This window comes from Ornithorhynchus anatinus, chromosome 9, assembly GCF_004115215.2.
Source record: "Ornithorhynchus anatinus isolate Pmale09 chromosome 9, mOrnAna1.pri.v4, whole genome shotgun sequence".
Lineage (NCBI taxonomy): Eukaryota > Metazoa > Chordata > Mammalia > Monotremata > Ornithorhynchidae > Ornithorhynchus > Ornithorhynchus anatinus.
This window is the reverse complement of record NC_041736.1, coordinates 52,399,368-52,426,865: the sequence shown is the minus strand read 5'-3', so window position 1 is coordinate 52,426,865 and position 27,498 is coordinate 52,399,368. Positions and strand designations below refer to the sequence as shown.

Genomic DNA, 27,498 nt, shown 5'->3' with positions numbered 1-27,498 from the left:
GCCTTTGACACTGTCGACCATCCCCTCCTCCTCCATACCTTATCTCACCTTGGCTTCACGGACTCTGTCCTCTCCCGGTTCTCCTCTTACCTCTCTGGCCGGTCATTCCCGGTCTCCTTCGCTGGCGCCTCCTCCCCCTCCCATCCTTTAACTGTTGGAGTTCCTCAAGGGTCAGTTCTTGGCCCTCTTCTGTTCTCCATTTACACTCACTCCCTCGGTGAACTCATTCGCTCTCACGGCTTTGACTACCATCTCTACGCAGATGACACGCAGATCTACATCTCCGCCCCTGTCCTCTCCCCCTCCCTTCGGGCTCGCATCTCCTTCTGCCTCCAGGACGTCTCCACCTGGATGTCGGCCCGCCACCTAAAACTCAACATGAGTAAGACTGAGCTCCTCATCTTCCCTCCCAAACCCGGTCCTCTCTCAGACTTCTCTATCACCGTGGATGGCACGACCATCCTTCCTGTCTCTCAGGCCCGCAATCTCGGTGTCATCCTTGACTCGTCTCTCTCGTTCACCCCACACATCCTATCCGTTACCGAGACCTGCCGGTTTCACCTCTACAATATCGCCAAGATCCGCCCTTTCCTCTCCACCCAAAAGGCCACCTTACTGTTACGGGCTCTCGTTATATCCCGGCTAGACCACTGTGTCAGCCTTCTCTCTGACCTCCCTTCCTCCTCTCTCGCCCCGCTCCAGTCTATTCTTCACTCCGCTGCCCGGCTCATCTTCCTGCAGAAACGATCTGGGCATGTCACTCCCCTTCTTAAACAACTCCAGTGGTTGCCTATCAACCTCCGCTCCAAACAAAAACTCCTCACTCTAGGCTTCAAGGCTCTCCATCACCTTGCCCCTTCCTACCTCTCCTCCCTTCTCTCTTTCTACCGCCCATCCCGCACGCTCCGCTCCTCTGCCGCCCACCTCCTCACCGTCCCTCGGTCTTGCCTATCCCGCCGTCGACCCCTGGGTCACGTCCTCCCGCGGTCCTGGAACGCCCTCCCTCCTCACCTCTGCCAAACTGATTCTCTTCCCCTCTTCAAAACCCTACTTAAAACTCACCTCCTCCAAGAGGCGTTCCCAGACTGAGCTCCTCTTCTCCCTCTATTCCCTCTGCCATCCCCCCTTTACCTCTCCGCAGCTTAACCCTCTTTTCCCCCCATTTCCCTCTGCTCCTCCCCCCTCCCTTCCCACCCCCTCAGCACTGTACTCGTCCGCTCAATTGTATATATTTTCGTTACCCTATTTATTTTGTTAATGAATTGTACATTGCCTTGATTCTATTTAGTTGCCATTGTTTTTACGAGATGTTCTTCCCCTTGACTCTATTTATTGCCATTGTTCTTGTCTGTCCGTCTCCCCCGATTAGACTGTAAGCCCGTCAAACAGCAGGGACTGTCTCTATCTGTTGCCGACTTGTTCATCCCAAGCGCTTAGTACAGTGCTCTGCACATAGTAAGCGCTCAATAAATACTATTGAATGAATGAACATGGACTGTGTCCAACCTCGCTAGCTCGTATCTACCTCGGCGTTTAGTACAGTGCCTGGCACAGAGTAAGTGCTTAACGAATACCAAAAGAAAAAAATAAGGTTTCAATAAACTCAGAGAAGATACGTAGGACCAGCAAGGGGAGCCTGATGCTACAGTATATGCAATTCCACTTCAATCCTTTACTTAAGGCAAGAATTGGCTGGTATGGAAATTGCAGCTTTAAAGGTAGAAGTTTATAAAGTGTCCTGTGTACATAAAAAAAAATCAACACTGCCTAAAGCAAAAAGTTCCTGGATCTCATATCCTTGAGTGTTAAGTCCATTAGCTAATATGGTAAGTGTGGAACTCAGTTCTAATGCGTTGCTACAAAATCACAGTGAAATTCCTTTCTGCCCCCTCACCATTCTCCTAGGTGACTCATTCATCTCTCTTGACGATCTACGTTCTCTCTCCCCATAATGTGCCTGTGCTGTTTAGAGCACTTTACTCTGCAATAACAGCACACCCTCACCAGCTTCACTCTGCTATTAAGTTGTTTGTTCTTGGGTCTGTTTGCTTTTTGCAGGGGGAAGGGTACATTACTTGCTGGTGGAGAAAGGAAATGTTGTCATGTACTGTAACAGCAGGAGCTCTGCCTTAGATGTTTGAGACTTATCTCAAAATGAAAAAAGCAAAATATAATGACTCAGGGACACACAGGATGCTCACGATCCTGCAGTGAAATTAAATCCCCCAAACTGAAATGCCCTGTTTTCAAAGGATTCTCAAATCCCTCCTCTGGGATGGAAAATTGGGGGTAGTCTTTCTTGCTACTTATCAACAAGACTTCGTATCACTGAGGCTCTGAAACTGTAATACTGAATCTAGAAAAAACTGGGACAGGATTTTAAGTGCTCATTACTCTGATAAAGGAGTTACCATTACTCCCTCATGAGCAGCCCCAATTCACTCCCACACATGTGCCAACCTGTATCAGCCTGACTCCTCAGGCCTTGGAATTTGTAAGGCTGTTATACAGAGGGAAGAAAAAAAAACTTTCAATGGGAAATACATTGAGAACTTGATTAAAGTAATTCACTCTTTTTGTCCTCATTTGGTTGGCTGACTGCAGCAAGTGGAGGAAGATGAAGGCTACTGAGCAAGTTCTGGCAAAGGGTTCATGGGCCAATATCAGTCTCTAAGCCTGGGCAGTTTATCTGGCAAACATATACCAGTTGGTCCATATAGTTAATGCTACTATTAACAAGAATAACAATAATAATTACTCCGATTATGTGCCAGGCACTGTTCTAAGCGTTGGGGTAGATACAAAATAATCAGATTGGACCCAGTCCCTGTCCCATAATAGGGTTCACAGTCTTAATTCCCAATTTACATATGAGGAAACTGAGGCACAGAGAAGTTAAGTGCTTCCCACTTGGCCCTACATCCATATGATTGTAAATCCGACTGGCTCAGTGACAATTTCTACCTGCCAAGTAACACGGTATTCAGATACGGTTGTATGCAAACTCAATTCAGTGTTCTTACTCAGCTCAAAAAGACTTACCCTAAGACAATCAGTTCACCATACTTTACTGGTGCTTTTGAAGGATGATTTTCTTGATCAGGAGAAAACATGAGCTTGGTTTGTAGATCTCAAAATCTCTGTTTATTGATCAAGAGCCTTGGGCCTCTTTTTGCATTATTTCCTAGAACAGAACAATAATTGTCATTAGTTATGTAACTGATGAAGTTTGCCTGGCAAGAACAATATGATTACCAACACTGGAACCCAGCCCATAGCCCCAGGACCTTCTGGTCCTATCAGTAAGCAATAGACAAATGACTCAATCGACTAACATGGCTCCTAGAGAGAAAAACTTCTAGTCTCATCACTGGATAATACAATTTTGGAAAACACAGTCTCAATGGATCATTAAGCGTGACACACAAGGAAATTGACAAATAAAGGAGCCAACTCATGGTTTCAATAATCGAGAAAGCCACTGTGATGAGTATGTTAATTTAGCCTCATGCTGACTCTTCCAACAGAGACTAAACAATGAACCTGAGTTGGATGCAGCTATCCTCCCTCCTTGTCAACATGCACTGCCTACCAGGACAAAACTTTGCCCAAGACAATTCTAGAAGAGTGTTCAAGAAGAGGAGTCTCTGTTCTGCTCCTCATCCTCCTTATCTGAATGCCAAGGATGAGATGTTTCAGCAAAAAAGAACAAGCTTTCCACTGTACTAATCCTTTACCCAAGAAGGGTGGTGGGGAAAGGCTGGCATCAACAATTTCCACTCTTCTTTTGGAAGCCAAGACACACTCACTCTTGTAGTATTTCTTTAAGCTTGCAAAGGTTTTTGTTTTTTTCTAATCCTGGCACATTCGAACAAAATATTATACTTGCTATACCTGAGTTTTCCTTCTATGAAAATACTCTGATGGTTAAACCCAATGTATCTGTGAAACAACCTTCTCTATTTTAATCACCAAATAGTTGCCACTCTTTTAGAAATTTTGGTCTTTTAGTCAGAGACACTGCGAAATTCCAAATCATTTGCTTACAATTACAGTACTAAAGGATTTTAATTATTCATCATAAACGGTATTTATTGGGCGCTTACTGTATGCAGAACACTAAGCACTGGGGAGAGTATAATACAACTGGGTTAGTTGACATTTTCCCTGCTCACAAGCAGCTTACAGTCTAGAGGGGAAGACAAGACATTAATGTAAATAAATTTACAATATCTAATTTATAGATATGTAAATAAGTGCTGTGGATTGAGGGCAGAGTGAATGTCAAAAGCTCAAAGGCCACAGATCCAAATGCATCGACAAATTAATAAGAATGATTTAGGAGACTAAAGTGTAGCACATGATGATGATGATGATAATGGTATTTGTTAAGCGCTTACTATGTGCAAAACACTGTTCTAAGCACTGGGGGGTACAAGGTGATCAGGTTGTCCCACGTGAGGCTCACAGTCTTAATCCCCATTTTACAGATGAAGTAACTAAGGCACAGAGAAGTTAAGTGACTTGCCCAAAGTCACACAGCTGACAAACAGCAGAGCCAGGATTAGACCCATGACTTCTGACTCCCAAACCCGTGCTCTTTCCACTGAGCCACACTGCTTCTCCTAAGCATATGTACATTAGTATGAAAGATAAAGACCAATGAAATCATAATCAAATTATATAGCTTTTTAGAGGACACCTACAGGAAAGTCTTAAGTCTTGGTTTATGTGTGAAGTGCTGTGGTTGAATAGGAATCTCCCAATTGTTAATTTCCAGTTTTTAATGTCATGCTGGTATAAGACAATGACACAGTCACTAGTTTTAGGCTTTCTATTCTTTTAAAAAAATTATATAGATGCTAACTGTAAATGGCAGTTCCTTCTGTAACCTTAGTAAATTTTCCAAATGACATCTTTCAGTCCTTTATAAAACAAAAGAGGAAGTACTTAGCTTCATGTTTTTCATTTCCCTATAGGAACTATGGTCTTATATATATGAAGAAAGGCTTGGTTCCAATCTACTTGGTTATCTTGGCAGTTACAGTTGTTGCTAAAAAACGGTCTCAACAAGTATGAATGTTTTGGGAAGAAGTAATATGGGGATCACTTTGAACTCACTGGGGTTGAGTCAACAAAATTTAAAAATATAACTCTTAAGATAATCACTTACAAAGTTTCCTCACATAATATACTACATGTTTGATTTTATATGCCTCATTGAAAGCACTCAGCAAGGAGCACTGAAGGAGTTTTAGAAATTTCTTAAATAATTAAGGCACTCTCAAATTTGAAGTGATCAGTTTCACACATTTCAGTCCAAAATGGAATTCCCCTTGAGAGCCGGAAAAGCTCACACGTATGTCAAGCTAAAATACAGACCAGGAATTAACCAAATTTAAAGCCCCCTGGTTGAATTCACATTAGTGGTGTTACCAAAAATCAATTCAAATTGGTTTAGTTATCAATCTCCAGAAATCATGAAGCTAACTTTCCAAAGTTTACCAAAGGCACTCTAAAAGCCTATGCCATTTGATTGAATAGTATGTACAATATTTTGGTGAATAGAAATTAGGGTTAAGATTAGCAATCCATCCTAGTGTAAAGAGCACAGGCCTGGGAGACAGAGAATGTTGGTTCTAATCCCAACTCTGCCATTTGTCTGCTGTGTGTTACTTAATAAGAAACTTAATTTCTCTGTGCCTCAGTTACATTCACTGTAAAAGGGACTATGAGCCCTATGTGGAACAGGGACTGTGTCCAACCTGATTATTTTGTATCTACCTCAGTGCTTAGTACACTGCCTGGCACAGAGTAAGCATTTAAATACCATAAAAAAAACCACCTCACTCATTGGACACAAAAAGTTTTTGAAAATGCTGCTAAAGCATTTGAATTCAATAATGGCAGGCAAATTTGCTGAGAGACAAAAACATCAGGTTCAGAGACTTCTAAGTACAACTGAAAAGACCCAGATGGTTACAGTTAACCAGAAGTCATTATCAAATAGTCAAACGAGTATGCACTGTGTATAAAAGGCCTCTGGCATTACAGGAGTTGGTAAATTACCCCTTTTAGGTCGCAGTGGTCATCCTTCACCCCACTCCTCCTCCAAATTGTAAACTCTTAGGCAAGGAATGCTTTTGTTATATTGTGCTCTCCCAAGTGCTTAATACAGTGCTCTGCATGTAGTAAATGCTTAATAAATACGACTATGAAAAGACATGTCCAGTTATGGTCCCCGCATTTTTTAAAGATTATGATAAACCGGAAAGGGTACATAGGAAAAAGAGACATGAATACTTACAGGAATAGAAAACAGGACCAATATGAAAGTACAACAGCAGCAAAAAAAAAACGGGGGGGGGGGGGGGGGGGGATGTCTTAGGGGACGCCTTCACAAAAATAAAGGGATTTGAGGCCTGGATCCAGATGTTTTCTACAGTCACTAAAGACCAACAGAGGTAAATGGGATTAAAAGCAAATAAATTAAAGCAGAGGTGATTTTAGTTGGACATGTAGGGAAAAATCTAGCCAATCAGGATTATTCAAACACTGAAATGAACCTAACAGGGAAGACTACAGAATCTCCACACCTGAAAATCCAAGAAATGAATACACAGTTATTTATCCTGAGTGGTTTAATCATTCACCCGCACAGAGGCAGGGAATGGAGCTCTTGGGGTCTTTTATTGTCCCTACATAATTATAAAGCTTCATAAATAACCATTACCTCTTCCTTTTCAATATCAAAGTTTGTGTATTTGGCTTTGATTCTCCCCAAGAGTTTTTACAAGTTGGTCTTTTTTTACCACTAATAATAAATTACTTGTCTTAAAATCACAACACCCTCCTTATATCTCTAGGGCATGTTGGCGCCTTAATGGCAATGAAATTGTCACTCTTTCTAATGCTTAGATATTAAGCTTCAAAGCAACAACTGTACTGTTACTGATTTGCCAAGCAATTTTAGCCATAACTCAAGCATCTCTGTATTTTCTGTCCCAATAATGTCAATTAAGGTTGAGACATAACTCAAGTAGCAGCCCAGAAGTTTTCTCATTAGTGATATAATATTCTATTACGGCTGTGATTTATCCATACTGATTTTCTAGAAAAAAATCAGTTTCATCAGTAAGTTATGCTCTACAAAAAAAGGAATTGATAAAGACAAAAATTGCCTACAATTATCACATTTTGGAAATCTGAAGTAAATTTCAAGAAAAACGCCACACGGAATATTTCAGTTTAGTTTAAGCAACTTTCCTGCTATAAGGGTTGGAGAATTCAAGCCTATCAAGGGTTGAGGAGGGCCGATGGTCCGCCAAAGAATAGGAGTGCCCAGTTAGTTTTCATTCATGACATGAGTTAAAAATTCTGGCATACCACAGCCTGCCACTCAAGCATCAGGAATTCTTCTTCCTGCCTCGCTGCATATCCATCGTGTTTACTCCACTATCTTGTAATGACTACAGTACTTTGCACACTAAGTCCTTAATAAATATCATTGGTATTACTACCATGGCATAATGAGTCATGGAGGTACAATGTAAGTTGGGGTACCTTTACTGGTGTAAAAATAGAAGGCAAACTAAATAATTTATCACTAGATCCCACCATTCATATCGTAAACACCATGACAAGTGAAAAGCAGAAACATAATCAACCTTGAGAAATGGGCTTTGAGGATCTCAGTAATAGAGAAATTAAGTATTAGCAAGTCAACAGTAAGAAACTTTCAAAAGACGAAGACCAAGACTGTGCTTAAAGTATGGAAGTGGAAACCACTGAGATTGACAGGATGAGACTTCAGTGGGAATATTCCACAGATTCATGGTCTCTGGGAGATATACTGCTATAAAAACCCTGAATGCTCTTTTACAAAAATCCAAAGTAATTAAGTTATAGTGAACTTAAAAATTTTTTTTGATTCACTCAATGGTATTTATTGAGGCCTTGCTCTGTTTCAAGCATAATGCTTGAAACAAAGTGTTTGGCAGAGAACAGTTCAGTAGAGTTGATACACCCCTTTCCTGAACACAATGAGCTTACAGTTAAGGGGACTGCTTCATTGTCCTTGGAAAACGTATTCACTCCCATGGCTTCAACTACCACTTCAATGAAGATGATTGAAAAATCTACATCTCCAGCCCTAATATCTCTCCCTCTATGCAGTCTCACATTTTCTTCTGTCTTCAAGATATCTCTACTAGGATGCCCTGCTGTCATCTCAAACATAAGTCTGAAACAGAACTCATCTTCCCACCTAAACCCTGTCCACCCCGTCTTCACTACAGACAGCTCTGCCATCTTTCCTGTCTCACAAACCCATAACCTTGCCCCTAACTCCTCTCTCTCATTCAATCCACATATTCAATCTATCATCAAATCCTGTTGGTTCATCCTTCACAACTTCGCTAAAATCCACTCTTTCCTCTACAATCAAACTGCTACCACGTTAATTCAAGCACTTTTCCTATCCCGCCTTGATTACTGTATCAGCCTCCTTGCTGACCTCCTTGCCTCCTGTCTCTCCCCACTTCAGTCCATACTTCACTCTGCTGCCCAGACCACTTTTCTACACACAATACAACTGACTGATTTTAAACTTTTCTGATTACAGGGAACATTTTTATTAATCTATAGATTAAAATAAATGTATGCTAGAAAGGAATATAACACCAGTGTTTGAAACTTCTATGCATAAATATACCCCCCCCCCGCCCTTGCCCCCCCACACACAAAAGCGTGTCTTTACTGAGTTAGGGTGAAATTTGAACTCATCTGTGCTGTTATATTATTTGGTTCTACCAAATTGGAGGTTGAGTTGGATAATCAAGAACCACTGTACTTGACTCCAAGGATTTTAACTGACACCAATTTGGCAAATTCCTTCATCTCTACCGGAACACCCGAAATATTTATTTTTCTAGCCTGAACTTGATTGTGACAACTCCTGAGAGGGTTTCACTTCCTCATTAGCCTTCATAAGCCTATTTCTCATACCAACCTCCTTGGCTTTCTTTCTTCACAAAGTCTGACTCTCATCGAGGCCTTCAGATTTTGCAGATTTCTCCCCAGAGTATAAAGCTGCCTCTGGTAAATCCAGTATATTTTGTAGAGGACCAAGGAAAGTTTTAAAAGAATGTTGTGCTGCTAGGTTAAAGGGCATATGAGAGGCAGAAGGGAGCAGGGATTAGATCACTGACAGCCTCCTTTAGAGTGCAAAGTAGTGTCTTCATCTCCATTGAAGCATCTTGAAATGATAAGATCATATTCACAATCACCCAGTGCTTGGTTAAAATCGGAGGTGAGAAATCCAGTTTGTCAGGAACTAAAGCTGTAGATCTTGGCATACTTACCCTAGGTTCTCCCCCTATTGAAATGTGAATTCCACCTACACCTCAAGGGCAAGACCGGGAGTACACACTTCAGAATTACCTAAACAGATGGTCCAAGAGTGATAAAAGGATAGGGGGAGGAGGGAAGCCTACTGAAGACTGGGAATGGCACACCATGCTGACCATTATCATTGCAATCTAAGCAACCACATTTGAGGCCCCTGTTAAAACACACAATTCCAAAGCAAATAATCACATTTTCACCCCTCCCCAGACCCTCAAACAATCAAACCCCAAAGTCTCAAGACATATCTAGTACTTAAGAGGGAGCCAAATGAAATCTATTTAACTGCCTTTGAATGCTTTTATCTCTATTATGTAAAAGAACAAATATGGGTCCTAACAGCTTATTTCTCTGGAGAACATTTCTGATTTAGTTATAAGAAGGCTTCAAAAAGCCACTGTGAAATAATGTGTATCAATCATCACCTGAGAAATTACTTTACTTTGCTTAAGGGCAGGGACCTTATCTTTTACTTCTATTTCATGCTCCCTAATACAGTGTTCTGCATCTAGTAGGTACCCAATAAACGATGCTTTGTTATTTTTATTTGTTTTTTCAAGTTCCCTTTCTCCTAGGGATCTTGAACTCTAGGGATTTAACTCTGGGATCTTCTCAAACGAATCTTCAGCCTAGGGCAACCAATCAATCAGTAATTTGCACTTACTGTGTGCTGAGCACTGAACTAAGCGCTCAGGACAGTACAGTATAGATTTGGTAGACTCTGACCACAATGAGGAACCCCCACCAGATGCTGTCAGGATCCAGTCATCTCACTCTACCTCACCAACAGAACACAATACCGATTGTGTGTACTGTGAGCCTCCTGTCCAGTTTTATATTCAGTCAGAACACAGTCACTTCCCTACAATTACCCTCTTCCTGCCATCATTACTTTTATAGGTGGGTACTTCTTCATTGTTACCTTCTACTTTTTATCTGAATTCTTCCCTCTGAATCGCTGTATAATTTCATCAAAAGAGATTACCTAGATGCTCTAGGGGATTAAAATGACAGTGATTTCCTGTGCCCTAATACTCTATTTGAATTTTTACATGTAGGAAAAGAACAATTAATGGGAACCATAGATCGTTAAAAGATTATGGGGGATGAGAGAGATGGTGGGGGGAAAAAAACCCCCAGACACTAATTTTGATTCAATTTCACAAACACAAGTCGGTCTTATGGGCACTTCACATCAAAAGATATGATTCAGGGTAGGTCATTCTTCATCGCAGGCAGTGGAAACAGCAACTTCTGAACTACTATAACTTTGCTTTGAAAATGCCTGTCTTGTTAACCTGGTCAATGGTCTGACATTGAGACCATCTCGAGTTTAGCATCTGACAATTCAACAGGAAACAGGATAGCAGAAATGAGTTTGTCTGAAATTCTCAAAAGTGCAACCTTATCAATAAGAAATACAATTAGCAGTATTACAACTGTCTTGTAAGAGAATAAGAATGTCATAAATATGGCATTTGGAAAAAAGTCCTGCTTCATTATTTTGCATTTTACAGATAAAAGATTCTTAACAGCTCAACTGAAAACTTGATGCTTTCCTAGAATGTTGTCTCCTATTGACCAGGCCTAACAGGTTCAAGGAAGGTCCCACAGCAAAGCCAGATCCCACATCAGTATATATTAACATCAACAAGGTTATACTCAAATTTCTACAGTTCACTCCTGAGCATCCTTGCTTCTTTTGAAGAAAAACGAATCAACCCATTTAGAAATAGATGTTAGCCAACACAGGAGTACAGAAGGCTGGCCCTGGGTTCAAACTCTGACCACTTTAAAAGCCTCAGAGGGCAATTTAAGAATTACTTGGGGGCTTCTGTGACAGGAGGCAATTCTCATTCTTAACCAGTATTATAACAAGTAAACTGGCTTCTTATTCACATTTAGCAATGAAAACTAAATATGCTTTAAAACCTGGACTATCCAACTGCCTCCGAATTCTGAACGTTCACAAGATTGAGACCCGCTGCTAAATTGAATCATGTCTATTTACTCTAATACTTAAGCACTTAGTACAGTGCTCTGCACACAGTAAGTGCTCAGATACCATTGACTGATTAGATTTTATCTATTTATTTGGAAGGAAGTCTAGAATGTTTCATAAATACCAAATCAAATCATTTTATTTTAGTAATATATCAAATCCAGATGAGGCAAATAAAAAGCAACTTTCTAAAATGTTTTGCTTGATTCCTGAAAATTAAAAGTCTATTTAATGGGCAATAATTTGCTTAGTTTCCAAAAATACCACTTTAGAACTTTAGAAGGTGGGATAACATGATTTTGAGGGATGAGAGAGCTGGTAAAGGAGAGAAAAATTAATTTCTTTTTCATAATGTGTATTCATCTCCAGCATAGTCATTTTACTCAGCAAGTTTAATATTCTATTCGGTTGCCTATAATGTTCAAACAAGGAATTGCTTGAAAGGTATTTTTCATGTTTACTCTTTTCAAAAGGCATAAGAAGAGCATGACTTTGCAGGACTGTTACCAACTGGAAGGAAAAACTGGGAAATGAAACATGGTCTTGCCTGGACTGTACAACTGGGAAAACATTTATTCACATCACACTCTGCCACCTACTAGGTTGGAGGACAAAATCCCTGCCCAGAAGAAATTACAATGGAAAAATCAAACTAAAGCAATGAATGGGCAGTGTCTCTGAGGATGCCTACACAAGCTTCAGAGTCCAACACTAGAGGAAGATTAAGAGGGAGTTTGTTTAATATATTACAATACTTAATCCTTTATTCCTGCTGGGAAAAAAGTTTCCAGGCCCTTGATTATGTTAAGAGTAAATCTGATGAAAGAGTTGTGCCTAATTTAGATTTTCCCTATGGTCCGTTCAAAGAGTCTGACAAACAGAAAGAAGAATGATTCAATGGTGAACACTTGTTATGAGCAGGTAATAATAATAATGATGATATTTGTAATGTGTCTGCTAATTGCTGTAGTGTACAATCCCAAGCACTTAGTTCAGTTCTTTGCACATAGTACTCAATAAATACATCTGACTGATTGATGTTTATTGGGTGCTTACTGTATGCACAGACTACAATGCAAAGAGTTGGAAGACATGCCCACAAGGAACATCCTGTAATTTATTTACTCTCAAACTAGAACCAGTATTTGGAATCTTTAGTCTAAGCTAGTATCATGCTATTTTTTTCTACAGTGATTAGATGTGGACTTTCTACATACTGTCTGATATGGTAAATTGACAAAAGATTAGGATACAAAATCACAATAAACACAACACATTCTATTTTAGCCTTTAAGAGATTAAATATTTATACATTATAGACAAAGATACATAATTGTTCCATTTAGACATCAAAGAAAATTCTGGGTTAGTTCTATATATAGAGGCTACAACCAAGTCCACAAAAGAAATCTCATTATTCTAGTTCACGTCAAACAGAAAATATGAGTCATTCTTTGCAAGTTGATCTTTTTAAAGGCAAAATAACCTAAGACAAAAGGCTACTAATTCTAAATTGGAGCAATCCTGACAATTAAAATGTTAATCCGTTCAAATAGATTTGATATTTTGGGAAAAAAAATACAAGCTATCCCGATTGTACTGAATATTGGAGCACAGACTTTAATGAAGAAATTACTGGAACAATGGTGTTAGTTTCATGTAAAACTGACATCATTATTGTTTCTTATAGTACAATTTAAGGATTTTCCTCTGGGTAAAAAGGAATTCTCAAATTCTGGTAGACCGAGTTGGAAATTTTCCAAATGCAATTTTTTTTAATGGTATGTTAGTTGCTTACTACATGCCAGGCACTGTACTAAGCACTTGGGTAGCAAGCTACCAACACGGAGCTCACAGTCTTAATCCCCATTTTAGGGTAACTGAGGCACAGAGAAGTCAAGTGTCTTGCCCAAGGCCATGAAGCAGACAAGTAGCAGAGTCAGCATTAGAATCCAGGTTCTCTAACTCCCATGCTCTTTCCCACTAGGCCATGTTGCTTCTCAGTATGAAATCTCTTAGGTGGTTTCATTATATCTTGGGAGAAAGTCAAATTACCTTAGATCCGGATGTTGGTTTACCCAGACCTCAAAAAAGAATTTTAATTTACTCAGTGGTAGTTTGGTCTTCCCCAAACAAATTCAATGCAAAAATGCTCTCTGTTTATCCATGTGTGAGAGTTTGTCCTGGCAACATCTGCTGCCTATTCCACCTAAAGATCTAATGCATTTAGAATTGCATCTCACTCCTGGTAACATTTTTGATTGGTGGAATACTTAAGAGTTTTAAGAAAGAAAAAGGTCTCATTAAATGATTTTAATGTAAATATAGGAAAATAACAGAATAATAGTAAACAAAACTCAACCCATCACTTCTCAGGTGTTTTAGACTGTAAGCCCCTTCTGGACAGGAAATGTGACTGTTCATTGTTGTATAGTACTCTCCCAAGCACTTAATACAGTGCTTTTCACACAGTAAGCACTCAATAAATATGACTGAATGAATGAATAAACAATATTTTGCATAACCCAGAGGTCACTGTTGATGGAATAAGTAAATTACTCTGGAGAGAAGGGATCTCCTCGGAGAATATCGAGATTCTACTCTTTATTTCTTGGGTCCAACACTGAAAGCCGGGAGAATTGGTATAAACTGCAACTTTTGGAATGGGAGAGAACACTGCAGTATTTCCCACTAGGTTTATGGATATATTTAATACTGACAGGCTTCTGAATTAAAATACAGGAAATCTTATTTTCCTTTTTCCCTCTTTCTCAATTCTTTGAAAGACATATAATACTAACCAGGTTTTGGACAAGCAAACATTTTCTATCTTATCCAAAAAAAAAGTCATCTGATTCAGCAATACCTCTCTTATGCAATATCTGACTTTTTGAGTGTTTTTACTCAGCAATTTCTTAGGACACATCAATAATCTCGTGAATTCCAAAAACAGTAGAACAAAGAGAAAAGTATCATCTTTGGAAAGACAATTAACCTATTATTTACCTGAAGGATGCCTGACAAGTAAAAGCCAAATGGGGAAGAATGTGGCAAGATTAACTGGGGCCAAAAGCAAATATGTATTAAAAGCACAAACACCTCAAATATCTAAAGTTTAAAATTGGGAACATTTGACATTACTCCCATCACCCACCACATATATTCACTGCTATCAATTTCAATGTCTGTAAAGATTTTGTTTAATAAGTGCTTTCAAGCACGTTTCTTGAAATTCTATTAAACTGAATGCAAACAAAATTATGGCATTGGGAATGTGTTTTATAAAGACTATGCCCATTTTATTGCTTTTTCTGTTTTTTTTTATGGTATTTGTTAAGTGCTTACTATGTGCCAGGCAATGTACTAAACACTATTCTAAGGTTGGACACAGTCCATGTCCCACATGCGGCTAACAGTCTTAATCCCCATGTTACAGATGTGGTAACTGAGGCACAGGGATATTACGTGACTTGTGCAATGTCACACAGCAGGCAAGTGGCAGAGCTGGGATTAGAGCCCAGGTTCTTCTGATTCCCAAGCCCATGTTCTATTCATTACTGTTTCTCAATGGTATGTGGCTTCTCCGTCACTTTACCAACTCTAAATATGGGCAACTACAAAAAAAGCCATCATCATCATCATAATGTTGGTATTTGTTAAGCACTTACTATGTGCCAAGCACTGTTCTAAGCACTGGGGTAGATACAAGGTAATGTATGCGTCTCTATGCTTCTCATGTATTAAGAAAAAGTGTTTGGGTCCCATAATTGATTTTGGACTCTGAATGTTATTTTAATTGATTTCCTTTTAATTTGCCATGTGCAGAAAGCCCTAGAGAAGCAGCATGGCTCAGTGGAAAGAGCATGGGCTTTGGAGTCAGAGGTCATGAGTTCGAATCCCAGCTCTGACATTTATCAGCTGTGTGACTGTGGGCAAGTCACTTAACTTCTCTGGGCCTCAGTTACCTCATCTGTAAAATGGGGATTAAGACTGTGAGCCCCATGTGGGACAACTTGATTCCCCCGTATCTCCCCCCAGCGCTTAGAACAGTGCTCTGCACATAGTAAGCGCTTAACAAATACCAACATTATTATTATTAGGATGTCCAATATGCTAATCAAATCAACAAGACTTCTGTTAAAAGGAAAAAAAAAACATTTTTAGTGTCACTTATTTTCCATTTTATGCTTATCTCTCCATATCCAAGAGCAATTAAAATGACCAAATACTCCTACCTTCCCATACTTAGGTATTCAAACACTTGATTTTCAAAAATCAGATTCAGTTAGAGCTTCAAGGACAGTAGAGGACAGAGTCAAAAATCATCTCCATCCTCTAACACTGGCACAACATCCAAAACAATGAGGATTTAGTACACATGGATTCTCTGCTGTTTATAGTGATGGTAAGTACTACAGAGTTTAAGCAGTTTCTCATTAATCATTTCACAACAAACTCCACAGAAATGGATGCCATCACTGGATACACAAGCTAGGTGACAGAACAGCATTATACAATAGTTTATGAAACAGTGAAATTGCTGCTTGAGTAGTTAAAGTGATATTCGGACTAGTGACTTGAGTGATATTTGAATCCATACAGTTCTCAGTTTGAATCCTTTTGAAGTGACACTATTTTACCCAATTATTGGGTGATCCTTCCTCAACCATTTCATTTGGAAAAGAGTATTTTCCAACTCCCTTAGGAATTTCCTGGGGATGTGACATGAATACAACAGCAACTCCAATATGGATATTCGCTACAGGTCTCGATAGCATTGGAAAAGGAGGATAATGGGATGGAAAAATGTTGGGATTTAAATTACAAGTGAATTAACCACCAAAAACAACACAAAGTGGTTTAAAATTTTTTTTAAAAAATAGAAGAGAATAAGACTTAGCATGCTTCATTTAGGACAAAAGAATTTTATTTTGTATTAGAGATACACTTTTCGCCCCCCAGTTTTTAGATGTAGAAAAATAACAGCTGATCTTCCCCCTGTCCAAACCACGATATCCTCCCATAGTTTATAATAGCAGTAATTCAGAATCATTCTGTGTGGGTAGTTGAGAACATTTACTTTTTAGCAGAGTGGATATTTAAATCTGCCATTGTGGTCTTCCTTTATAAATATTACATAGGAAAGCCTCAGCCAGCAAACCAGTATAATTACATGCAATTTACCCCATTCTCCATCAAATGCTAGAGGTAGACTAATGATCTCATACTACAAACACACAAATTAGGCAAACTATTTTGAGGAGCAAGACTTTTTACCACTAATCTGTAATCTTTTCTATCTTCTGAACCAATAACATTACAATTTCAAGAAGAATAGGTTTAGGGTTTTGTTTTTTTTTTGGGCGGGGGGGCTTTTCCTAAAATGCATGCATGAGAAACATACTGACCTCTGTTCATGATCACAGAAGAGTGAAATGATAGGGGACCTCATGTTGACACAGAACAGCTTGCCAGCATTCCTCAAAAAAACAGACTGAGCCTCCTTCTTGTAAACTTCCACAGACAAAAAAAATTAAAAATCGGCTCTACATTTTCATCAGTGAATCAAGATACTGTGTATCAACATAACCATACTTGAATGCCCCTAGAGGGGACATTTTTGATCAAGAACTCCCAGCCACCAAAGCCTTTTGATTGAATTGCCTTCCTCTAATTTTTAAAAATCATTTAAGAAGGTGAAATGCAAAAGTCTCAACATTCTAAATCTCTATTACAATTTTTATTCAAACAGTGGAATGAATTTCATTACACTTTCTCTTTCCTATGGCTGTTTTCACATTGAATTCCATCTGTACAGGTATGGACTCAAGTGGACTCCAGCAAATAGCCACAGGTAAAAAACCTAACCTATTAACAAGCCTTGAATGACTCACCAAAAAAACAACTACAGCATTCACACACATTATTTGGATCACTACAAAAGAATTTGCTTTGGATCATAACAGAGAGTCCTGACAAATGACGCAAAAGATGAGGGCCAATTTCAAGTTTTAAATTGCCAGATAGGGCAAACTGTGTCATTTCGAATGAAAAGAATGTTGCTAAAAACGTACGGGTTTTAATAAACTATAATTTACCATTAACTCATTAAACACCTTTGTACTAGTTGTAGTCTAAATGCCTTCTCGGGGTGCCTTGGAGAATTAGGAGACTATACATAAAAAGGTGCATAAATGGCCATTCCTAGAATATTAGCACCTCGCTGGGTGATATTTATTCCATTTTTCCCCCTCAAAGGAAGGTCAGTCTATAAATAATATTGCATTTGGCATATTAAACACTGAAATGCATTTAGATAAAAGGTCTGATTAAAAGCGCTCTAAATCATTTCCTTAAAATAGCTATTGCATTTCTTGCTGGGACTAGTTACTTAGCTCGAGGCAGCAGAAACGGTACATAAAACCCGACACACCTACCTCTTTTTTCTGCTCTCTCTCTCTTTATAAGATGGACAAAAACCAGCCTTCTCATTAGAAGATAAAAATCCAGAGAGAACGAACTATGGCAAGCACGCCTGAGAGTCACACGATGAGTGTCTGCTCTGTGTTCCTTAACACTTCATAATGTGTGGGGGCGGGACTGTGCTACGCAAATCGGATACTCACTTCAGTACTCCACACTCCATTGGCTCAAGTCGGAATCCACATCTTGCTTACCTCTCCCCTAAGGAAGTCGGTACCCCAAATGGGAAGAAACGGAAGAGGAAGCAGGGGAGTAGGGAACAGTTTTGAAGACCAGCCTGATTCAAATTACAGAACTCCCCAAATCGTGGTTTATTTTCTCAAACTCCTACCCCTGGGAGCTAACTACACTCCCCATTTTCAAAAGCACATCTAAATTGCTTTTCCAGCCATCAGTGACAAGACGGCAAAAGTACAATTTCTTCAAATGTAATTCAAGTCAGCAACTTATCAGTCAGCTCCTGTAGAAAAAACACTTCAGGAAAGAGGGAGACACAAATGCTGCACTTCCTATGTAATGAAAGAGTATTTTTCTAACCAGGTCAAATGAATGGCACGGATGGTTGTAAACTGTTACAGTTCCTCAGGCATGAAAAACATGAATATTCAGTCACATTTTCAACTGATCCCATTATTTCCTTTATGCCTTAACTCCAACTAAAAAATAAATTACAGTCGGGGCTTCCAAGCATGAACAATGAATAGTACTGATCAGGCTTAATGGAAGCCAGGTTTTTTCCAAGCCTTTTCAGACAGCTTTGTGACAGGCTCCATTCCCTATCCTCCTCTTTTACATTACAATATCCCAGTTCAAGGCCTAAAATGAACGTTACTGCTCATCATGCCAAATTCTCCCACATGGAGACTCCTGGTGTCTGGCATATATTCTTCCTTCTAGGTAGGATGAACATAGTTTTAGAACTCCCTACGCATGACAGCCTGATACACACAGCTCCATCTCTCTAGTGTAGGAGGGAGGGATGTGCATAACAACTTCTGAGTTATATAGTTCCAGGGACTTTGATCAAATTCAGTTAAGAGCTTCTGGTGATCTTCAGGGTTTTGAGCATGTCCAGACCCTATTTTGCAGGTAATCCCCAAAGGCTGTTTTAATAAATAGGCTATAGATGTTTTAGATTTATCCAATTAGTACAGTTTTGGTAAAAACAAAATAAAAACTCAGGAAAAATCCCTATAAATTTGACTTCTGTTTCTATGCTCAGAGAGTTCCCTGCAGTTCTCTAGAACTGATCCTGACTCAATCACTGCTCTTCCTCACATTATGGGGGGGAGGGGGGGGGAGTGTCTCATCTTCTCCCATTCCCCAAAACTCACTGGGAAAGTGGGAGGAGTCATCTTCCCTCTTTTTTCAAATGGTATTTGCTACGTGCTTACTATGTGCCAGGCACTGTTCTACAGACTAGGGTAGATACAAGCTACTCAGGTTGGATACAGTCTATGTCCCACATGGGGCTCACGGTCTTAATCCCCATTTTACAGATGAGGTAACTGAGGCCCAGAAAAGTGAAGTGACTTGCCCAAGGCCACACAAAAACAAATGGCGGAGCCAGTATTAGAACCCAGGTCCTTCTGATGCCCAGGTCCGTGCTCTAACCACTGGACACACTGCTTCTTCACTGACACTTTTGCAACATCCTACCTCCTCCATCCTTCTCTTTCCTGCCCATCGAAGCCCATCTCATCTGCCTCTACCACCCACTCCATTTACTAGTCAGTCAGTTGTCTAACATCCACCCCGGGCCCCACCTCTAATTTTCTGAGCCACTTTAATCCCTTTCTCATATTCCTTCTTTCTCCATCCCTACACTGTTTCCTTGGGGAAGGAGAGAACAGTCAACATCTATTTGGATGTTCCCAAAGACCCTTCTGTGCCTTAAGACTTAAGACTCCCTTAAGACTCCTTAACTCCACTGACTTCCTGCTCTACCCCACCTCCCCCACTCACCAATTTGAACACACGGTCTCATCATTTATAGTCACTGTGCAATGTTTTTGAACATGTTCATGTAACCCCTATCGTAAAGAGATCTCCCTTGATCCTATGGCTCCCTCCAGTTATAACCCCAACTCCCTCGATTCATTCCTCTTCAAACTCCTTGAGAGAACTATCTAAGCCCCATTGTCTCCACTTTCCTCCAGTTCTCTCCTTGACACCCTCCAATCTGGCTCCCGCCTCCATCACAGAAACTGCCCTCTCAGAGCGCACCAATGACCTCCTTGCCAAACATAAAGGTCTCTATTCCAACCTAATCCTAACCTTTCAGCTGCCTTCAACACTGTGAACCATCCCCTTTTCCTGGAGACATTATCTAACCTTGGCTTCATTGACACTGTCCTATCTCTCTGGCCACTCATTCTCAGTATCTTTCACAGGCTCCTCCTCTGCCTCTGACTCCCTGACTGTGGGAGTCACTCTAGGTTCAATTCTGCATCCCCTATTCTCCATCTACATCTATTCCCTTGGAAAGTTAATTCTCTCCCTTGGCTTCAACTACCATCTCTATGCAGATGATTCCCAAATGTACATCTCCAGTCCTGATCTTCTCTGCAGTTTCATATTTCCTCCTCTGCCTTCAGGTTATCTCTACTTGGATGTCCTGCCAACACCTCAAACTTAACAGGTCCAAAACAGACGCATCTTCTCACCCAAACCCTGTCTTCCTCCTGACTTTCCCATCACTGTAGACAGGACTATCAATCATCCTTCCTCTCTGACAGGCCCATAACCTTGGCATTATCCTCGACTCATCTCTTTCATGCAACCCATCTATTCAATCTGTCACCAAATCCACCCCTTCAAACACTGCTAAAATCCACCCTTTCTTCTCCATCCAAACTGCGACTAAATTGATCCAAACTCTTATCCTATCCCACTTCAACTATTGCAACGGCCTCTTGCCTCTATCCTCCTTCAGTCCATACTTCACTCTTTTGCCAGCATCATTTGTCTAGAAAAAGTTCAGTACCTGTCACTTCTCAAGAACCTCCAGTGGTGGCCCATCCACCTCCTCATTGAAGAGAAACTCCTCAACAGTGGCTTCAAAATACTCAATCACCTTGCTCCTTCCTATCTCACCTGATTTTTTGCTACAAACCGGCACATTCACTTCACTCTAACACCAGCCTACTCTCTGTATCTCCATCTCGTCTATCTTGCCACCAACCCCTCTTAAACGTTCTGCAACTCCCTCCCCCTTCACTCCCAACAGACGATTACTCTCCTCACCTTCAAAGACTTATTAAAATCACAACTCCTCCAAGAAGCCTTCCCCAACTAAGTCCCTCTTTCTCCTCTCTTCCCTTTTGTGTCACCCTTTATTTACCTCACCCCAGCCCCATGCACCTGTGTACATATCCATAACTTACCTGAGTGTCTCCCCCTCAAGACAATAAGCTTCTTCTGAGCAAGGAGCATGTCTATCAACTCTACTATAGTTTACTCTCCCAAGCACTTAGTACAGTGCTCTGCACACAGAAAGCACTTGATAAATGATTGACTGATTCTGATTTAGCTGCTGCAGATTTTCATACCCAACACCATTCAGTCACTCAAGTTAATTGTATTTATTAAGTGTTTACTGTGTGCAAAGCATTGTACTACGCACCTGGGAGAGTGCAGTATAAACAAAATAACAGACACATTCCCTGCCCACAATGAGTGTACAGTTTTGACTTTCCCTTCCTACTTCCTCTTCAGGTCTTCCTCTCTGCTTTCCCCTCTATCCTTCTCAGACTTCTCACCTCACCTGTGGCTGATTCAAAAAGAGCATTTATCAATCAAAATTACTGAGCGCTTACTGTGTGCAAAGCACTGTACTAAGCACTTGGGAGAGTACAATATAACAGAGATGTGTTCCCTGCCCACAACGAGCATTTCCCAAAAGATGGGGGAAACAAGAGGAAGGCTGTACCATACGGAGCCCTCCTACACCTGCCCAGTTCCTAAGTCCACCTGGGGGAAGAATCACTGTTACAGAAATCTCTGCTATTGCCACCTTCCTGTCTCCCCTCTCCCCCGCCCCCGCCCCCCCAGCAGTCTCCCCTCAAGTACAAGGCACTGGAAACATCTTGACCCTCAGCTGCCTGTGCCCTGAGCTCCTGAATTGGTGAATCAATTAAAAGATAAGCTAAAACAGACCTGATTTTCAGGATGAAGCTAATAAATCACCCCAAATTGTTTTAACCCCCAATCTTCAAACCATCCGTTATAAGCCTTCAAATACTTTGTAAATAAGGTGGAATAGATTACTGGTCACAATCTCATTTGCACAGTGGATATACAATTAGTAGTATTTTCTTCAAACCCAAGACTATGTTTATATATGCAAACATGGCTTTTAAAAGTGATGCCCTCGCTGCAGTCTTTTCCCCACCACAAAAATGTGAAGTCCTATGCTTTGAAGCTGTGGTTAATGTTAGCTACTTAGTTACAGTTACAGAGTAACTTCCACGTTTCCAGTTATGCCAACCTCATCAGCTGTGTTATTACTTTTTTTAATTTTATGGCATTTGTTAAGTGCTTACTATGTGCCAGGCACTGAACTAAGCACTGGGGTAGATGTGAGCTAATCAGATCGGAAACAGTACACATCCCACATGGGGCTCACACAGCAGACAAGTGGCAGAACCAGGATTAGAACCCAGGTCCTTCTGACTCCCAAACCTGGGTTCTATTCATTAGGCCACTCTGCTCCTCATCCAGTATCAGCACTCATGTATATCTATTAATGTGCATCTGTTTATTTAACTGCTTGCTTGTGATTTTATCACTTGTTTCTAGTCTCATTCTTTCATTAATTTTATATTTGCCATTCGGGGTCTGCTCGTCAGCTCCCTCAGGACAAAAACTCTGAATCTACAGCAGCACAGTATTAGGTGTTGAATAAATGTCATTGGTGCTGATCAATTTGAAATTCTGCTTCTCTACCTCTCAGGACACCCTAGGTCTTATTTATCTATCTCATTTCTTAACATTCCACATCTCTATCGCACCTTTTGAAATCCTTGTTTCTTTCCACTTATTCCACTTCTGCTTGTGACACATAGAGAAACTGCATAACTAATCCCGCAGTCATCGCTCTTCTTCTGCACATATCCAGCCCAGTGGAGTTAAGCTCAAATAAGTACAACCTCCCTGATGAAGGATGCATTCTAGGGCCTTCCTGTTGGTGATCCTCTTGCCACTAAGTATGGTTTGTAGGTAATGAAATTGCTTAGCTAGTCAAATGTGTCGCTTAGTAGAAGCGAGGCTCACAGTAAAATTCTAAGTAGGATGTGGCTATGGCTCTGAGATATTTGGCTTCATTTAACAGTTAATGCTTCACTAATGTCCCTCTTGCCTACCAGCCTTCTGAAAGAGCTGCTAACTCTCCTGATGATGTTTTTTACTTTGTTCTGAGGCTGCTGGAGCCAGTTCCATACTGGCAGTCTAAGGTGCTAATAGAAACATTCAGCCTAATGGTAAAGATAATTGGTTTTCTATCGAGGAGCCTGAAGTGTAAAGCTCCATCAAACTACTTCAAAGCTATAGGCTTATGTCAAGTAATCTTTTGAACCAATATAGCTGACTTTGTGCTTTGTAATGGGAAAACTGTACTCAAGAAGTCAGACTAAGAGGTCACTGATCCTTTGAGGGGTACAGACATTTACCAACACTTGAAGGGAAGAGACTTGAAGGAAGGATCACAAGGTTAATTCTTTATCCTTCTTTCCCAACCAGGATCTAGATTAATTCTAAAGGCACCCAATTTCCAATTAAGCTTCCTGGCTGTCAGAAATCAATAAATCGCTGATCTTCTCACCAGGATAACTGACCCTGATCTTTCTCCTTCTCTTGTTCTTTACTAAAATTTGTTGGTTTTAAAGAGAAAGCTGCCAGATCTATCTCCTCCATCTCTCCTATATGTCTCCAGCTCTACTAGATATAGGGCCTAACCTAATGATCTATTTGTGAAACCCAAATTTTCCAACAATTCCAAGAAAAGCAAAACAAAGTGTTATTTTCCTTAACAGACGAGTTTCTTGATTTTTTTCCCCCTATCTTCTTAATGCTTCCTTTTCCCTTTCTATATGTCTCCCTTCATATACAATTTTCCTAGTCTCTTCTACAGCTTGCTTTCATTCTCCCTCCTCTCAGAGGAGAATTCCCAAGAAAGGATTAAAAAAAAAGCCCTTACTGTTTGTTAGCCTTGATCTGAAATAAATGCATTCCTTTTCTTCCCTTCCTCCAACCCAATCGGCCAGGAAGTAACTAGTTTGCATTATCTACCAGCATCTAACTTAGTTAGATCCTCTTTTTTCAGTAAGGCATTTCGTTGGAGGCACTTAGGTGATATTTCTTTCCTCAAGCAATCAGAAAAACAGCAAAAACACAGTTTCCCTCATTCTCCAAATTAAGCTCACTATAATTAAGGGAAAGGAACTTTTGCATAAGCATTTTCACTAACAAATTTCAGCTATTTTCAACAAACACTGAGAAAAAAAAGAAGTCTCCACCTTAATAATAATAAGGATGGTATTTGCCAAGCACTGTTTTAAGCACTGGAGTAGATACAAGGTAATCAGATTGTTCCAGGTGGGGCTCACAGTCTTAATCCCCATTTTACAGATGAGGTAATTGAGGCACAGAGAAGTTAAGTGACTTGCCCAAAGTCACCAAAGCTCCTCCCAAGTACAGAGAGCAGCAGCAGTATTTGAGTGCCTGCTGATGGCAGTGCATTGAACTAGGTGCCTAGGAAGTACAGAATAACGACGTGATTCCCCCAATTAGGTAATAACCTAATATAACCTAAGTGGGTTATAGAAAAAGAAAATGTCACATAATTCTTAGCCCTTCCCTCACTACCCAAGTCACCCTGATCCACTCCCTTCTTGATTCACTCTTGTTTCCAATAGCTGAGGTCACAGAAGGCATTACTCTCTCCAAAGATGCCAAATGAAAATGAAGCCAAAGAAAGACATCCATCTGTTACACTGTCTGTTGCCGTAATTGGCTGAAAGAGGCAATACTGTGAGGAACAGTACAAAGAGAGCACCCCTCGGTAAAACAAATAAAACTAGTGCTTCCTTGCTAATGAAGAAACCTCCTCTTCAATTTTTTTTTTCCACTTAACCACTCATTTATTCATGTTGGGGATTTTGAGGGCCCTCTGCTTCTCTTTTTTTTCCTTCCTGTGTGCATTTTGGCCATTTTAGCAGTCTTTGGCACTAGCACAGAGCGGTGAGCAGGAAAGAAAAGGAAGTGAAACTCAATTCTGTTACTGTTTTCAGCTTTTTTCCCTTTTCTTCAAAACTTTTTAAGGAGCAGGGGGAGTAAAGAGTACAAGTCTGCCGGGCAGATAGTGGGCAAAACCAAAATCTGATCAGACCAATCAGTTCCAGCAATCGTGCATCTCTGGCAGCCCAGGGCCCAGCCTCTTCCCGGTCCGCCTTCCACCCCAGACTGCAGATCATGGCAGACTTCCTGCTTCTTCCAGCAGGATAAGAGGGGGTCTATCACAGCCCCGACAGAGAAGATTAAATGGTAGAGCCAGTGTTAGCATCTGCACCAAAATCGATATCTGTGAGGTCAATCCAGATTTACTAGAATTATCTCCATCTCCCTTGGAATGATTCTCTGAAACGTCTCTAGATTAGAAACCTTTGTTTCTCTGTCTCCTGGAAATTCGATAGGAGAATTTCCCTTACACTGAGCTGGTTACTCAAACCTAACAAACCATTTTCCTGTTCACTCTTCAAGGCCAAGAGATCCACTTAGGGAAACCCCCACCTTTGAAACAAATCAACAACAGAGGCTTAAATTCCCACTCTTGTGGGGATTTTTTTTTTATAAAGCTACAGATGTGAATTGTAGGTATATTCTGTGCCAGTACCCTTACATCATCTCCAGTGAATACCACTTTGAAAAGTCAGTTTATTAACTTGAACATAAGTAATTACCTCATGCAAACCACAGCACAAAAAGCACATTTAATTTTCTTTTTGAACTTGGAAATTTTAAAATCAATACTGCTACTCTCAACACCCTAGTGACCAAAGCAGGATGCAAATAGTTTTGATTTGTTAAATTATTACCCAGTTTATTTATATGATAGTTGGTTAGCCCTATACTGAAAGGGTAAGAATCCCTGACCTATCATACTTTCGACATATTCCTCCTTTTTGACTCTGGATGACAATGGAGAAGGATAACAAAGAGTGTGTAATTATCTATTTGCAATGCACACTCAATATTTTTCATCTTAACCAAAAGGTCACAGGTACCCTGTAATGTTAAAGTAAGATGTTTGAATAGCTCAGAGTAAGATCTAGAAATTGTTTACTTGCCTGTTCAACTCAAGTTTTACTTCCTGGTCTTGCCAAACTGTTCTTACTTCTCCCCACCGAAATGCTTTTCAAGTGGTCCATGAGAAAATGCTGAAGGTCACTGTGCAGCAATCAAGTGGTGGAGCTTTAAATACTCAATACTCCCTGTTTGAATTAGGAAACTAGTAAAGAGCCCATAATCCAAGGAACTCCAAATCCATGCTCTGACTGCCTCTTATGAGCAAGATTAAAACATGGAAAGGGACAGAGGGAGCTAGGGTGACATTTTTACATCTCCACTTAAATTTCTGGTCCAGGGATTAACGAGGACATGAAGGTGTTTTTTCCAAGAAACTGAGCCAGGGCAAAATTTCTGAAGCTCTGCCAACTAGTTAATCTTGATGCAACAGTACACTGCTATATTATATGACCATAAAAATAAAAGCAAAATGAGAGATAAAGTATTTTTACAATATACAGTAAAGAACTTTAGTCTTTAAACCAAATCTCCAGATTCCAAGTCATTTAACATAAAACTACTCACTGGAGAACTCTTAGCACCATACAGCATTTCCCAGTCCCAACAAGAAGTCACAAAAATAAACAAAGATGAGACAACAGATAAAGACATTACCAAACAAGTACAGATTAAAGTAAGCATCCATCAAAATATTATTTGGGAAGATTGTTAATTTTTACTTTTTACATGGAAACGGTAATTCAATAAAGATATTGAACTACTTTTCTTAGTCTTTTGGTAAAGATAAAGTGTGGGAGCAGCAGTCCTAAAACAATAGTTTTTGCTTTCCTTACCTGCAAAATTGTACAAATATGTTTTACATTTTAGTAATGTGACATATGGAAGAACTCTTCTCCTTCTCTTCTGGCTTTATTGGGGCTAAAAGCAACACAGCTACCCAGGGAGGGAGATATCATTTTAAAAAGTTGACTTTGAAACAGAAAAAAGCACATTACAAATAAGCAAAACCACACTTGCTAAAGCAGGGGAAAAAGAGGAGACCAGGGGATGTCACCAGGGCAAAGATTAAGTCTGCCCTCCTTCACTATGGTTTTCCTTTGGCAAGCATGTTCTTTATCCTCCCTCCCTCCAAGAGTTATTGATTGAAGAGGGAATCATAGTTGTACTTTTGGGGAGATAGAGAAGAGTCAGATGGGCACCATAAGGTGGGGAGTGCAAGAGCAATCACTCAATCCTTTTTTTGAGCGCTCACTATGTGCAGAGTACAAAAGTACATTAGCAGATAGGTTCCCTGGCCATAATGA

The 27,498-nt window shown here is 40.1% G+C and overlaps 1 protein-coding gene across 3 annotated transcripts in view; it reads right to left on the bottom strand.

Moving 5' to 3' along the window:
* The window catches only part of PELI1 (pellino E3 ubiquitin protein ligase 1), a 59,815-nt gene that overhangs the window by 12,927 nt on the left and 19,390 nt on the right, over positions 1-27,498 (bottom strand). Inside the window, exons 1-2 of one of the 3 annotated variants that reach the window (XM_029071886.2) lie at positions 17,845-17,937; positions 3,043-3,184 (exon numbers count right to left, since the gene is read on the bottom strand). In XM_029071886.2, the coding sequence (XP_028927719.1) occupies positions 3,043-3,113 (71 nt within the window). In that variant the 5' untranslated portion in view covers positions 3,114-3,184; positions 17,845-17,937. Of the gene's footprint in view, positions 1-3,042; positions 3,185-9,010; positions 9,137-17,844; positions 17,938-27,498 lie in introns of those variants that run through there. The other 2 variants (XM_001511380.5, XM_007672064.3) reach the window with 2 other exon arrangements.